This window comes from Perognathus longimembris, chromosome 20, assembly GCF_023159225.1.
Source record: "Perognathus longimembris pacificus isolate PPM17 chromosome 20, ASM2315922v1, whole genome shotgun sequence".
NCBI classification, from domain to species: domain Eukaryota; kingdom Metazoa; phylum Chordata; class Mammalia; order Rodentia; family Heteromyidae; genus Perognathus; species Perognathus longimembris.
The window spans coordinates 32,274,290-32,285,634 of record NC_063180.1 but is presented as its reverse complement, the minus strand read 5'-3'; the positions used below and the strand labels follow the sequence as shown (position 1 = coordinate 32,285,634).

The following is an 11,345-nucleotide window of genomic DNA, read 5'->3' as shown; positions in this document are numbered from 1 at the left end:
CCTCTCCCCCTCCTTTCTCTCTCCTCTCCTCTTTTCTCTCTCTCTCTCTCTCTCCCTCCCTCTCTCTCTCTCTCTCTCTCTCTCTCTCTCTCTTTTCCAGGTCCTTCCTGTGTTCCCCTCCTCTGCAGGTCTCTGCTAGAGAATGGTGACCCTACCCACTCAATCTTCATACAAATCATCAAGAGAATCTCATGCTGTGCCACAAGGCCCTTTGAGCAAAGGAATATGCTCCCACAAAAGACAAGGAATGGAGAGGAACAGTTCTGTATCTATCTCAAGGTTAAAAAAAAAATCACAGTTCCACTGGGCTGTTTCTACCATTTCATACATCAGTAAGTGTCACAAGTTATGATAAGTACAGAAGAAAAAATGAAGGGAGGGAAAAGAAGGCAGAGAGGGAGGAAAGAAGGAAGAGAGGGAAGAAAATAAGGGAGTACGGGAAACAGGAAGGAAGGGAGAAGGGAAGGAGAGAGGGAGGGAGGGAGGGAGGGAGGGAGGGAGGGAGGGAGGGAGGGAGGGAGGGAGGGAGCGAGGGAGGGAGGGAGGGAAGGAGGAAGGGAGGAAGGGAGGGAGGGAGAGAAGAAGGGAGGGAGGTGTTCAAAGCCTTGGATGGTCCAGAAGTAGCCAAAATAATTTATCTAGCATAGGTAACATAGAAGATAGCATTGAAGTTTAAATTCGCAGTAACTGCCTTCCAGCCAGCACCACTGCCACCTGAGCAGAGTACAGACTGCCAGACAGGAAAAGACAACACTGACTCCAAGACACTATCTACGCATCATTGGACTGAGTGAACATTGGCCAATCACAAAGCCAAGTGACAACATGTGCTTGTGCTAGTTCCATTTGCTTAGTGCCCTCCCCCACTTAATTCTGGACGATGGAAGACCATGGAAGTACCTGCTTCTCATCAGAGACTATTTGTCCTCGCAGCTCATGACTTCCTCTCTGCCACAGTGAAAAGCCTGACTCTACACTCACACGAGTCAAGAAAGGATTGCAAGGAGTAGGCTGAAATTTATTGTAAAGAGTGAGTTTTCCCCCCAACTAGTGGTCCCTCATCTGGGAGTTTGCAAGTCAAAGGGGCATCTGAGGAAGACATTTTTGTCGGCGGTGCTTGTCCCAAAGTGATTCTGCTATTGCTCTCCCCAACTGTTTCCCCAGGCCTCTGAGACAGGTCAAGAACAGAAACAGGAACAGATAGGCCAGACATGGAAGGGAAAAATAATTATTTTTAAAATATATGTAAGTATCTACACTTAAGGACAAAGTTTTCCAAGCTGAAGTCCAATGGGTCGAAGTCAAAGCAAAACCTCTGGCAATTTCCTGTCTGGAAATTCAAGGCCTGGGTTCAACCCAAAGAGGCGTTTGCTGTCCCTGGTGCTGAACAGCTGCCCATGAATCTCTGCAGAAGTTGCATGCTCAGAGAAAGCCAGGGACAACCTACCAAAGTGGGAAGCCGTTCAGCAGGAGCTGAACTCAGTGACCATCCTCAATAGATGCTCCACAGCCTCTGCCCTTTGCCCCAATTTCAAGCACTAGCTGGTAGGACAGAATCAGTGCATTGCCAAAATACCAGTGGTGTTGCGGGGCCCTGTGCCCCTAGAACCATCCACATGCCCAGCGTACACAATACAGGCACTCTCTGCTGATTGCCTCTCCTCCATCCCAATTGTAGGCAAATGTTCCTGAAGGAAATATTTGGATAAAAACATTATCTTGTATTGAAACATGGACCCCTGACTCCTTTCCAACCCTGATTTTATCGTCACCATCTAAGGATCTGAGATTCTCTATGTGCAAGAGAAAACCTAAACTCGCAAATTGCTTCCCACCTGCTCCCAAAACCACACACACACACACACACACACACACACACAGAACGTGATCTCTCTGTGGACAGTACACAAATCATTACCAGAGAGAACAGTGCTGCTGTGGAGAATATCCTTGCCTTAGCTTGTTCTCTTTTCATTTTAATTCAACAATTCCCTTGTACTTACCCACTAGGGCCCAGCCACATAATCAAGAAGGTCCTTGATGCTGCGGGGTATGAGAAAAATAAATAATAACCTGGGTCATTGTGGGGGGTAGCCTCAGACTCTGGTGAGCTTAGGGGAGTCTTTGCTGTTAGACATGAACCATAATCAATCTTCTCCAGCCCTGGAAAATAATTATCTCAATGCCCCTCCACCAAAAGGTCACCTGTAAGGGATGGGAAGAAGAAAACAAGCTCTGGGAAAGGTTCTTGTAATGTTTGTGATCATGAATTCAATCCAACTTCCCATACCTGGTGAGTTATTTCTCAAAGGCTGCCTCTAAGATCTTAGCTCTGAGTCTTAGCTCCAGGAAGGCCCCTTGGTAAAAATCCACTATGTGAGGAAGCAGTTAGATCCCATCTTCCCGACTATTAGAATAAACTGGGAAACGCAGCCCTCTGAACCAGCTTGCCTCCTCTCACCTCGCACCATGCTTTAACAGACATAACCCAACATGTATTCTCATTTCAAAGAGAGAGCTGGAAAGCGTTCTGTCTGCCCAAAGAATGTAAGGGCAGAGACCAGACAGAGTTCTAGAACCAGTTGTTGCTTTCCTGATGCAGAAAAACTAACACTGAGACCAAGGTGAGAGAAGGGGGTGGGGAACCAGAAAGGAGAGATGGATAGAGGGGGGTATTGTATACATGTTTATAGAAAGGTGCTGCTTCTCTAACCACCCAGAAGGATTAGAAGATTAAGCAGACACACTGAGGCATTGTACTAGGCTTTTGGTCCCAGACCAGAGTCTCCCACACAGAAGCAGCTGATGACACATTCATGAGGAACTAATCCCTTGGTCCACGGTGCTGGAAGGATGCTGATGGATGTGTGGGGCTTGGGAGATGAGCCACAAGGCCTTTCCCTGGCTTCCTGGGGGTAGAAGTTGGCCTTGCGAGTCTGGGGTTGGGGAACAGTCACAAAGACTTCAGAGTCTGCAGAACCTTAAGAGACTGAACTGAACACAAGAGAAAATGCCTTTGGCTTTCCAGAGCAGAGATTCTTTCAAACTTGGTCTAAGGGAAGCTAGACATAAAGACTGTAAAGCAATCTGAGTGATGGCTGAGGAAAAGATCGGCTTGCCCCATCGCTGCCATCAGAGAAGGGACACAGGCCTGTGACTCGTGGCCAGATGCCAACTTCCCAAGAGCTCCCAAACTTTGTGAACAACCCAGAGACTGTCAGAGGTTGTGTGGTCTCCAGCAAAGCAAAGGTGAGCTTCAGCTAAGAAACATGTTGTACTTGCTTGAAAAATCATGTATAGACATCAATGAAAGCATAAATGGACACCATGGTTTGTCTACTGGTAGAATTGTGTGTGTGTGTGTGTGTGCGCACACGCATGCACAAATGTGCATGCATGTTCCTTTATGTACCTGTGACAAGTATCACCACATCAATATTATTATAGTACCCAATGAATACAACTTGTACTATGTGAGCTTGAGAATCTGGGACAAAACACATCTCTGATCATTGCTTTGAAAAAAAATCACCAATTCTGCCTCTGCATGATCACAACATCACACTCAGCCCAGAAATCAGCCCACCCAATAAAAAAATAAAAGTAAATAAATTTTAACACACACACACACACACACACACACACATCTTGGGCTGGAAATGTTCACTTCTCCTAAAGAAATATCCAAGAACTGATAAGGAGACTCTTCTTGCTCATATTAAAGATGGGTCACTAAGGAGGTAGAAGCAATTTTAAAGGGAATCAGGATCAGAAAAGCTGCAGTGAACTTTGTTTGGAGCAAGGATTTCTAGAGTCTTTTGGGTAAGTTTCCCAAATTGTGTTGAGGAACTAACTGCACAGGAGGCTGTGGAGGGCTGAGGAAGGCTGAAGGCCTGTTCTCAGAACTTGTGATTCAGCCCAAGTTTGAACAGAGGTGACAATCTCAGGTTTAAAGTTTCCTTGCATGGCTGCACCACCATGTATCATCTCACAGGAGGGGAGCCGAGGAACAAATGCTCTGAAGACCGCTGCATTCTCCACCCCAATCAGGAGAAGAGAAATTCGGGGCTCTGGTGAGGACTGAGAGAGTCACCTGCATGTCGGGACACATCCTGGGTACCATGCACATCCTCCAGTTGCTCCTGGGTGCTATGATCTCCTTGTGACTTCTGGGCATCATTAGAAGCCATGGGTCATAGGGGAACCCAGAGCAGTGCTCACAGACTCTGGGCAACACAGATGAACTGCGGTGCCATGCTGTTATCACAGGACTGGCTTGCGGGCTTTGATTTGTAGCTGCCTCCCAGGGTCACCCCTGTTCTCTGACTCAGCTTCAAGCCTGGCTCCTTATCAGGGTCAGAGCAAAGTCAAAGGTCTCTCTCTCTCTCTCTCTCTCTCTCTCTCTCTCTCTCTCTCTCTCTCTCTCTCTCAGTTCAGTCCCCAGTGGTGACTCCTGTACTGCTTGAAGGTAAAAGGTCCTGGAAGGTGAGAGCCAGTGGTGGGGAAGGGCAAGGGGCAGCTGTGGGTGGGCCACAGAAGGTTCCAGATGGGATTCACAGAGACACCCAGCACGCATCTGAATGAGGTCTGCAGGAACACGCACAGCACTGAGGTTAATCTAGATGTCAGCATTGGCTGACAGCGCTGAAATCACTGGAGGGCAAGGTTCCTTCACAAGTCTTAACACCACAGTCAATTCCATCCTGCCCGCAGGAAATGAAAGTTTTCTGCTTTGCAGGCCAAAACATTCGGGCGCCAATTTTCTCCCTGTTTGAAGTCCACACTGTTTGTGGTCCTGGGATTTACGACCTATTAAGGCTCTCACTGAGTTTGAGAGGCTGGATTATCCATTCCAGGGAGTCAGGAGGATGAGAGCCAAAGGGAAAGAAGGACAAGGAAAGACAGTGTTCTTCACTGAAATTTTACTTCCTTACTACGGATGGCTGAAATCAAATCACCTGGGTCAGGTTTAGTTTCTTCGATTTAGAGGTAGGTTCAAAGGCATTGGCTACATGGCAGGCTACCTTTTAAAAGGAGATAGAACATGGGCTGTCTCCAGGAGGAAAATATTGAGTATATACCATCAGTTAACATATTTAAAACTGATTTTTTCAGTCTCCTAGACTTAGATGAAAGAATAATTAGAAAATTTAGACCTGATCTTTGGGAATGTCAGAATATGCAGTACGTAGCTGGGCCCTGAATCTACCTTTGGTCTTACAGAAAGAATGTAAATTTTTCTGACTGCCTAAAATGAGAACAACAACAAAAAGTTCTCTCATGCTATATTAAACCAAAAAGCAAAACCTGAGTCCCTGGGCATTTCTTGGAAATAGAGTTTAAGTTTTTCATCAGTTATCTTGATCCACTTTCTCTCAGTAACTTCTAACTTGATTGGATAGAAATATCCTCTTGCAAATGATGATCTAACACTGCAATACTGCACACAAAGCACTATGTCCCTAGATGGTTAGGGGGAAAAATTAATAAAACTTGCTGTCCCGCCTCAGTATGAGACAGATGAGCTTGCTGGATTCAAGATACCATTCTCTACTGCAAATGTCAAACCAGGCCTTGCTCTGAACTTGGGACTTAATATTTTGCTAAGAGAGATGGAAAATATGAACTGTATTACTTTTGTCAAGAATCCAAGTACTCTATAGGAAGCCTCAATCTCCACAAAGCTCACAGAAAAAAAAATTAGCAGTTGGTCTGTTAAGATCTGGGTCAGAGACATTTCTTGTTGCTAAGTATTTTATAGGCAAATACTGTGTTCGGGTAGGGGGGCGGGGAAGGAAAGCTGTGTTAAGAAGCCATGATTCACATCACCCTATGAGTAGAGGAAACCCATGCTCAGAGCAAAATGCCTAACACCCAATGCAGTGACTCAACTATCCCCTGAACCCACTGCTCAGTCACCAACATGTTCTGTCAGCCCTCAGAGGTGTCATCTACCACCCAGGCAACCCCAGTGTCCACCCCCAAACAAGAGGAAGGAGATTTGGCCATTTCTGTATGGAGATTCGTCAGAAAACCAGGAAGAATGATTTCTAGATGTGCGGATGTATTGTCAGCAGGAATTCATTCCGGGAGCAGCAATTGCCCCATCTTTATAAGACCATAGAGTTCCCTCCAGAATCTTCCTGAACATCTTCAGAATCTTTCCGAACATCTCTGAAACCAGTCTAGTCTCTGGATTTCTCATCCTGGAGATATGGAAGATACAAAGACAGCCTCAAGTTGGAATCAATTCGCTCACTCCATTCAAGCCAGTAAACAGATGGCTATCAGCCTACATGCCTCTACTTCCCTAAGGAGGACCCACTGCGTGATGTTCAGGTAATTCCCACACATGTTCACATTTCCTGAAGCCTACAACTGGCGTTAGAATAATGACACCCACACCAGAAACCTCCTTTCTGATCCTATTCAATAGCGGCTGAGATGCTTCATTTGGAATCAAAGAAAATGGAGTTGGAGGCACCAAAGCCATGGTGAATGACTCAGTGCCTGGGCGGAAGGTTGGCTCGAAAGCTAACACCATTGGGAGTTCTAGTTGGCTGGCTCCCAAGCGAGGCAGGCAATAGACACCTCAGGGAAAACTGAGGGCAGATCTCGGCACTGCTGGCCTAGAGACATATCTAGGCTTCAGGCCGAGCCCCACACTGAGATTGTTCCAAATCTCGAGACTGCTCATTGCCAGGTGGGTCTCCCAGCATTGAGATCAAACTGCCACTGATTGGTCCTGAAGAGAAGAGGTGAGAGAAGCTACCTGCCCTCAACTCCAAAGCATTCTCGTTCTAACATCTTACGACTACCAGTTACAGGGAGAAAAAAAAATCTCTTGGTATTGACCTGGATTTCAGATTGCCAGTGGCTTCCAGGAACAGTGAACCAGTCTGTCTCCGGCCAACTCTGAGCTCGACAGTATTGAGTGCAGAAAAGAGCTAGTTGAAGAGTTGAAGCCCAAGGAACAAGTCACCCCTGAAGAGTGCAAATAGGAAGGTTGCCTAGCTCCCTATACCAAGGTCCCTCAAACCTACTAGTCACTTAACCTCCCTGACTTTTCTCCTCCAGTCCTTTACCTGCCACTGATAACTTTTCTTCCTCTCCTTCCTTGCCTTTTTACTTCTCGTTTCCAGACAAACAAGGCAGAACCAGAGGATAGTTTTTGTTTTGTAGCTGAAATGGACCTTAGGAGTATCTATTCCATCCTCTGAGATGTCTGGGGTGACAGATCTGATCATTTAAAAGATTACTTGATTTTGCCATCGTCCTGGGTAGCTAAGAGCATAGTCAGGATGACCAATGGTCTCTCTAATGTATGCTGCACTCTCTTAGCATGGCTGACTCACCGTTACTTCTGGGTTATTCCTCACAACAACTCATGGGTGGGCACTGGTTCCTGTAGTTAGCACCGGAGATGCCTGCACTACTGTGTTCCACAAGTGAGCATCACCAGAGAGGAAAGCCGCTGCTCAACTTGAGCCCAGGACACCCCCTTGGGAAACCCACCCAGGGAAAACATGGCCATGATCTGTTTTAGTGGAGGAGGCATAGTCCTTTGTCTGTTGAATGGAAGAAATGTAGGGACCTCCAAGGCCCCCTGCTCCCCTGCTCGTAATTCAGAGCTACCCTTAGAGGGCAGTGTTTGGTTCGGCTACCGCGCCCTGCTTTACCATGAACACCTGCTCCATGTCACTCACTGGTGCTCCATTCAGGAGGAAGGGAGCAGAGCCCAGGGTCCCAGCACAGCCACCCACAGTCACAGTGGAGCTGGCTTTAGGCTAAGCTGTCTCTCAGCAATCATCTGGCATGGTCCTTCCAGGTGTAGATTTGTTTGAGGCAGGGAGGGGGGGAGGGGAAAGGAAGAAGGTGGAGCAGGCCACAGTGGCCACTTGGGCTGAGGGGATGTCATTTCAAGACTCACAGAATCACATTCAATTCTTTAAATCATAATAATAAATAAATAAATAAACGTTCAGTACTGCTTCCTGGTAAGGAGGAAACCTAGGAGGGGACTGAGGGAGAATGAGACCAACTATTTCCCCTCCTCCCCCCAATCTAAAGTAGTCTCAAGCACTTCAGACTCTCGCTTGTGACAGGAGTGTGTGAGAGAAGACTCTCTTACTGGAAGCAGCCCCTACCGGGGACACCTTCCATCCAGGCAAGGCTTGGAGAAGGCTGCCCAGCCATTTCACACTGATGCTAAGGAATGGACACAGTGACTCACCACTGTTGGTTGGGGTTCCTGGAAAAACAAGGACACAAGGAAGGGAGTCTTTATCAGTCCTGTCTCCACGCAGGAAGAATCAGAAATTCCACACACCCTTTAGAGCCCGAAAATACAAATTTGATTTCCATAGCATCTACTCTGTCTCCTTTGTGCTCCGTATTTTATTTGACCTCCTGAGGTTGGCACAGAAATTGTCCTTGAGGGGGCAGGCAGATAGGAGGGTCTACCCCTTGGCCCGACCCCCACTGGCCATTCTTTCTTGTACTTCTCCATAGGTAACAGCTTATGGTGGGCATATCACAGGCCAAGACCCAAAGGCAATGGGAAGGCCTAGGCATCAGAACAGAGAATCCCAGTAATCCAGTCTCCTGGGATTTCCTTGTTCACTAGGAACTCACCTCTTTCATTGGGCCAGGCGAACTCGGTGGCCCTGAGTTGAACCCCCAGCACATTCTTTTAGCTCCATTTCATCAGCTTCTGGCCCATTTTTCTCCCTCTTCTTCCCCATCCCATCCATCAACATGAGATTCTAGCAATACACTGCAAGGAGACCAAAGCTGTCTGGGGTCTGTTTTGGAAAGGACACAGAACAAGGGCCACAACCAGAGCCCTGGAGCATCCTTTCTAAACAGATCTTCTTCCTCATGCCTCCACCCTGAGTACTTCTCCCTTAGCTGCCCGAGTGGAAACCACAGACCAAGGGCCTCGGTGCAACTATGGGTAGAGCGACAAGAGAAGCCATTGAAGTCAGACAGCAAAGGGTTTTCTTTGACTTGGTCAATCCAAGAGCTTCCCCACAAAGTCCACAAGGCTCCGGCACATGGCACAGTGAGAGAAGCCATTGCACCCCCTCCACCCAGGCCGGCTGAGCAGCCTTGTTCATCCCTGAATCCCAGCCATGGCTATTATCTGAGCACAGCTCTTTTCTATTTGAATAAAAACATTTGTGAGTCACAAAAGAGGAAGAGGAGGAGGAAGAAGAAAGTGGAGGAGGGAGGAGGAGGAAGAGGGAGGAAAAGAAGGCATCAACCAACATCACCACCATTACCATCACCACCACCACATCCACATCCTTCAGTCCTAACCCCATCCTTCAGCTTCCTCCTGCCAACCAGGGCGTCCTGGCTACAGTCTCTTTAGCTGCCAGGGTGAGAGGCTCCCAGGAGGCTTTGGCTGGGAGGAGGTGGGTCCGTGGGGTGGCTCTGTGCTTGGCTGAGGTGGGCCCCGGCACTCTGTTGGGAGGGGAAGGGGGGGTTCATCCTCTCTTCCACAGCAGGAGGGCTCTGTGCCAGTCAGGCTGTTGGCTTCCAAGGTCGTTTCATTGTCATGTAAGAAGGCCCAGGGCTCTGCCCTTCTGTGATCCTCCGCATCCACAAGGAAGGCAGTGATTCCCCCGGGTGCTGGGCAGAGGGGACTGGCTCTAGGCCAGGTGCTTCCTTCTCTCTCTCCCCAGCTAGAGCACAGCCCTCATTAAGATGCCAAGTCCACCAGCTCTGGCCACTCACTGGACAGACGTCATCTCCCAGAGAAGCTCCGGGCCCTCCCCCAGCCCCAACCCATAAAAGCGATTTCTCAGTCTCTGCCTTTTCACAACAGCTCAAAGGCAGATGCATCAATCCTCCCAGGGGCTGGAAACGTGAGGAGAATGCCGAGGTGGGAGCCTGGTGCAGGTGGCCAAGTCCATCCACTGCCTGGCTCCCTGGAAACACTGCCCCCAGCTCCCACTACGCACGGATCCCTTCCCTCATGGTTGTGGTGGGGGGGGGGGCGGGGTGTCACCCAGGGGGGTGTGGGGGCTAGGATCTTGGGAAGTGAGGAAGAACCAGAGAGGCCCCTGGAGCCTATCTAAAAATGAGCTGCAAGTTGCTCTCTGGCAGTTGGCACCTCGCAGGCTGATGTGTCACTATTGGCAGAGGACACTGAGGATCTGCTTCCTACCTCCCCTCTCCACTAGGGCCTGAGAGCAGAAGGTGGGGCCAAGGAATCTTCCCAGGATGGACAGAATGCTGGCAGGGCCTTGGGAGGGCTCAAGGTACGGCCTGTTTTGTCTTCTGCGAGTCTGTAAGTCCAGCAAGTCCAGTCCTTTAAATCTGGAGGATGGAATGACACATTCCTTTAGAACCTGGTTCGCACCCAAGAGGGGTTGGGGGAGAGGAATTTGTTCTTACCATTTTTCTTTTCCTTAGGTTGTTTGTTCAGTGTTTACCCGTAGGCGCCATCTTTGATTCCCCAAAGCATGTATCATACTCGGTAGAATAGACGAAAATCAGAAAATTGTCTCCCAAAGTGAGGCGTTCCCAGAATGGCTCCTCGTCTGGTGTCATTGCTTGGCTGGGCACAGTCCGTGTGGTCTGCGCCTAGGGGCCTGCGCCTGTGCGCTGAGAAACAGGAGCAATGCGCATGCTCAGCAGTGATGGCGCGCGCGCATGCGCAGCCCTAGCCACTCCCATCCCCAAAGGAAGATTGTCTCGTCAAGGTCAAGGTCAAGGTCGTCTGCTCCAAAAAGCCAGAAGCAGCACAGGCCACAGCTTAAGTCAAGGGAATTTCATCTGCATTAATAATTAATAATAATAATAATATTTAGAAATTTCTTTTCCCAAGGTGTTAGAGTCTTAGGGTTTTCTTTATCAGCAGCTTCTCTCTGTATCAGAGAAGGTATGTCTCTGTAGATATGGATAGATAGTTAGATATATAAATATATATATATGTATATATGCCAAACTGCCTTACAAGGTTTTTTTTTCCTTCTATTTTTTTTTTCCTTTTTCAGTGTTGTATGTGTAGCAGGCACTTGAGTTTATATGAAGATGGTCTTCTGTCAGGATGGAAGAAAGGAGTTGGGGGATGGTGGTGGTCAGGATGTGAGGCGGGAAGAGAGGAGGCAACAGAGTTATGAATTCTTGATTCCCCAGCCGCCGCTAGCCAAGAATGTCCAGGTAGATGGGGGTGGCCTTCCCCAGAGCGTGGAGGATTTTGTAGATTTCTTTAATATTCAGTCGCTGCTGGGGTTCCCTCTGCCAGCACCCAAGCATGACGTCATATACCTCTTTGGGGCAGACTCGAGGCCTCTCCAGGACTCGGCCTTGGGTGATACATTCGATGACCTGAA

General features: G+C 48.3%; 1 protein-coding gene across 2 annotated transcripts in view; it reads right to left on the bottom strand.

Moving 5' to 3' along the window:
- Window positions 1–10,968: 10,968 nt before the first annotated feature.
- Ntrk3 (neurotrophic receptor tyrosine kinase 3) overlaps window positions 10,969–11,345 on the bottom strand; it is a 235,323-nt gene continuing 234,946 nt past the window's right edge. For both annotated transcript variants that reach the window (XM_048329451.1, XM_048329452.1), the window contains one exon: window positions 10,969–11,340. In XM_048329451.1, the coding sequence (XP_048185408.1) occupies window positions 11,155–11,340 (186 nt within the window). In that variant the 3' untranslated portion in view covers window positions 10,969–11,154. The remainder of the gene's footprint in view (window positions 11,341–11,345) is intronic.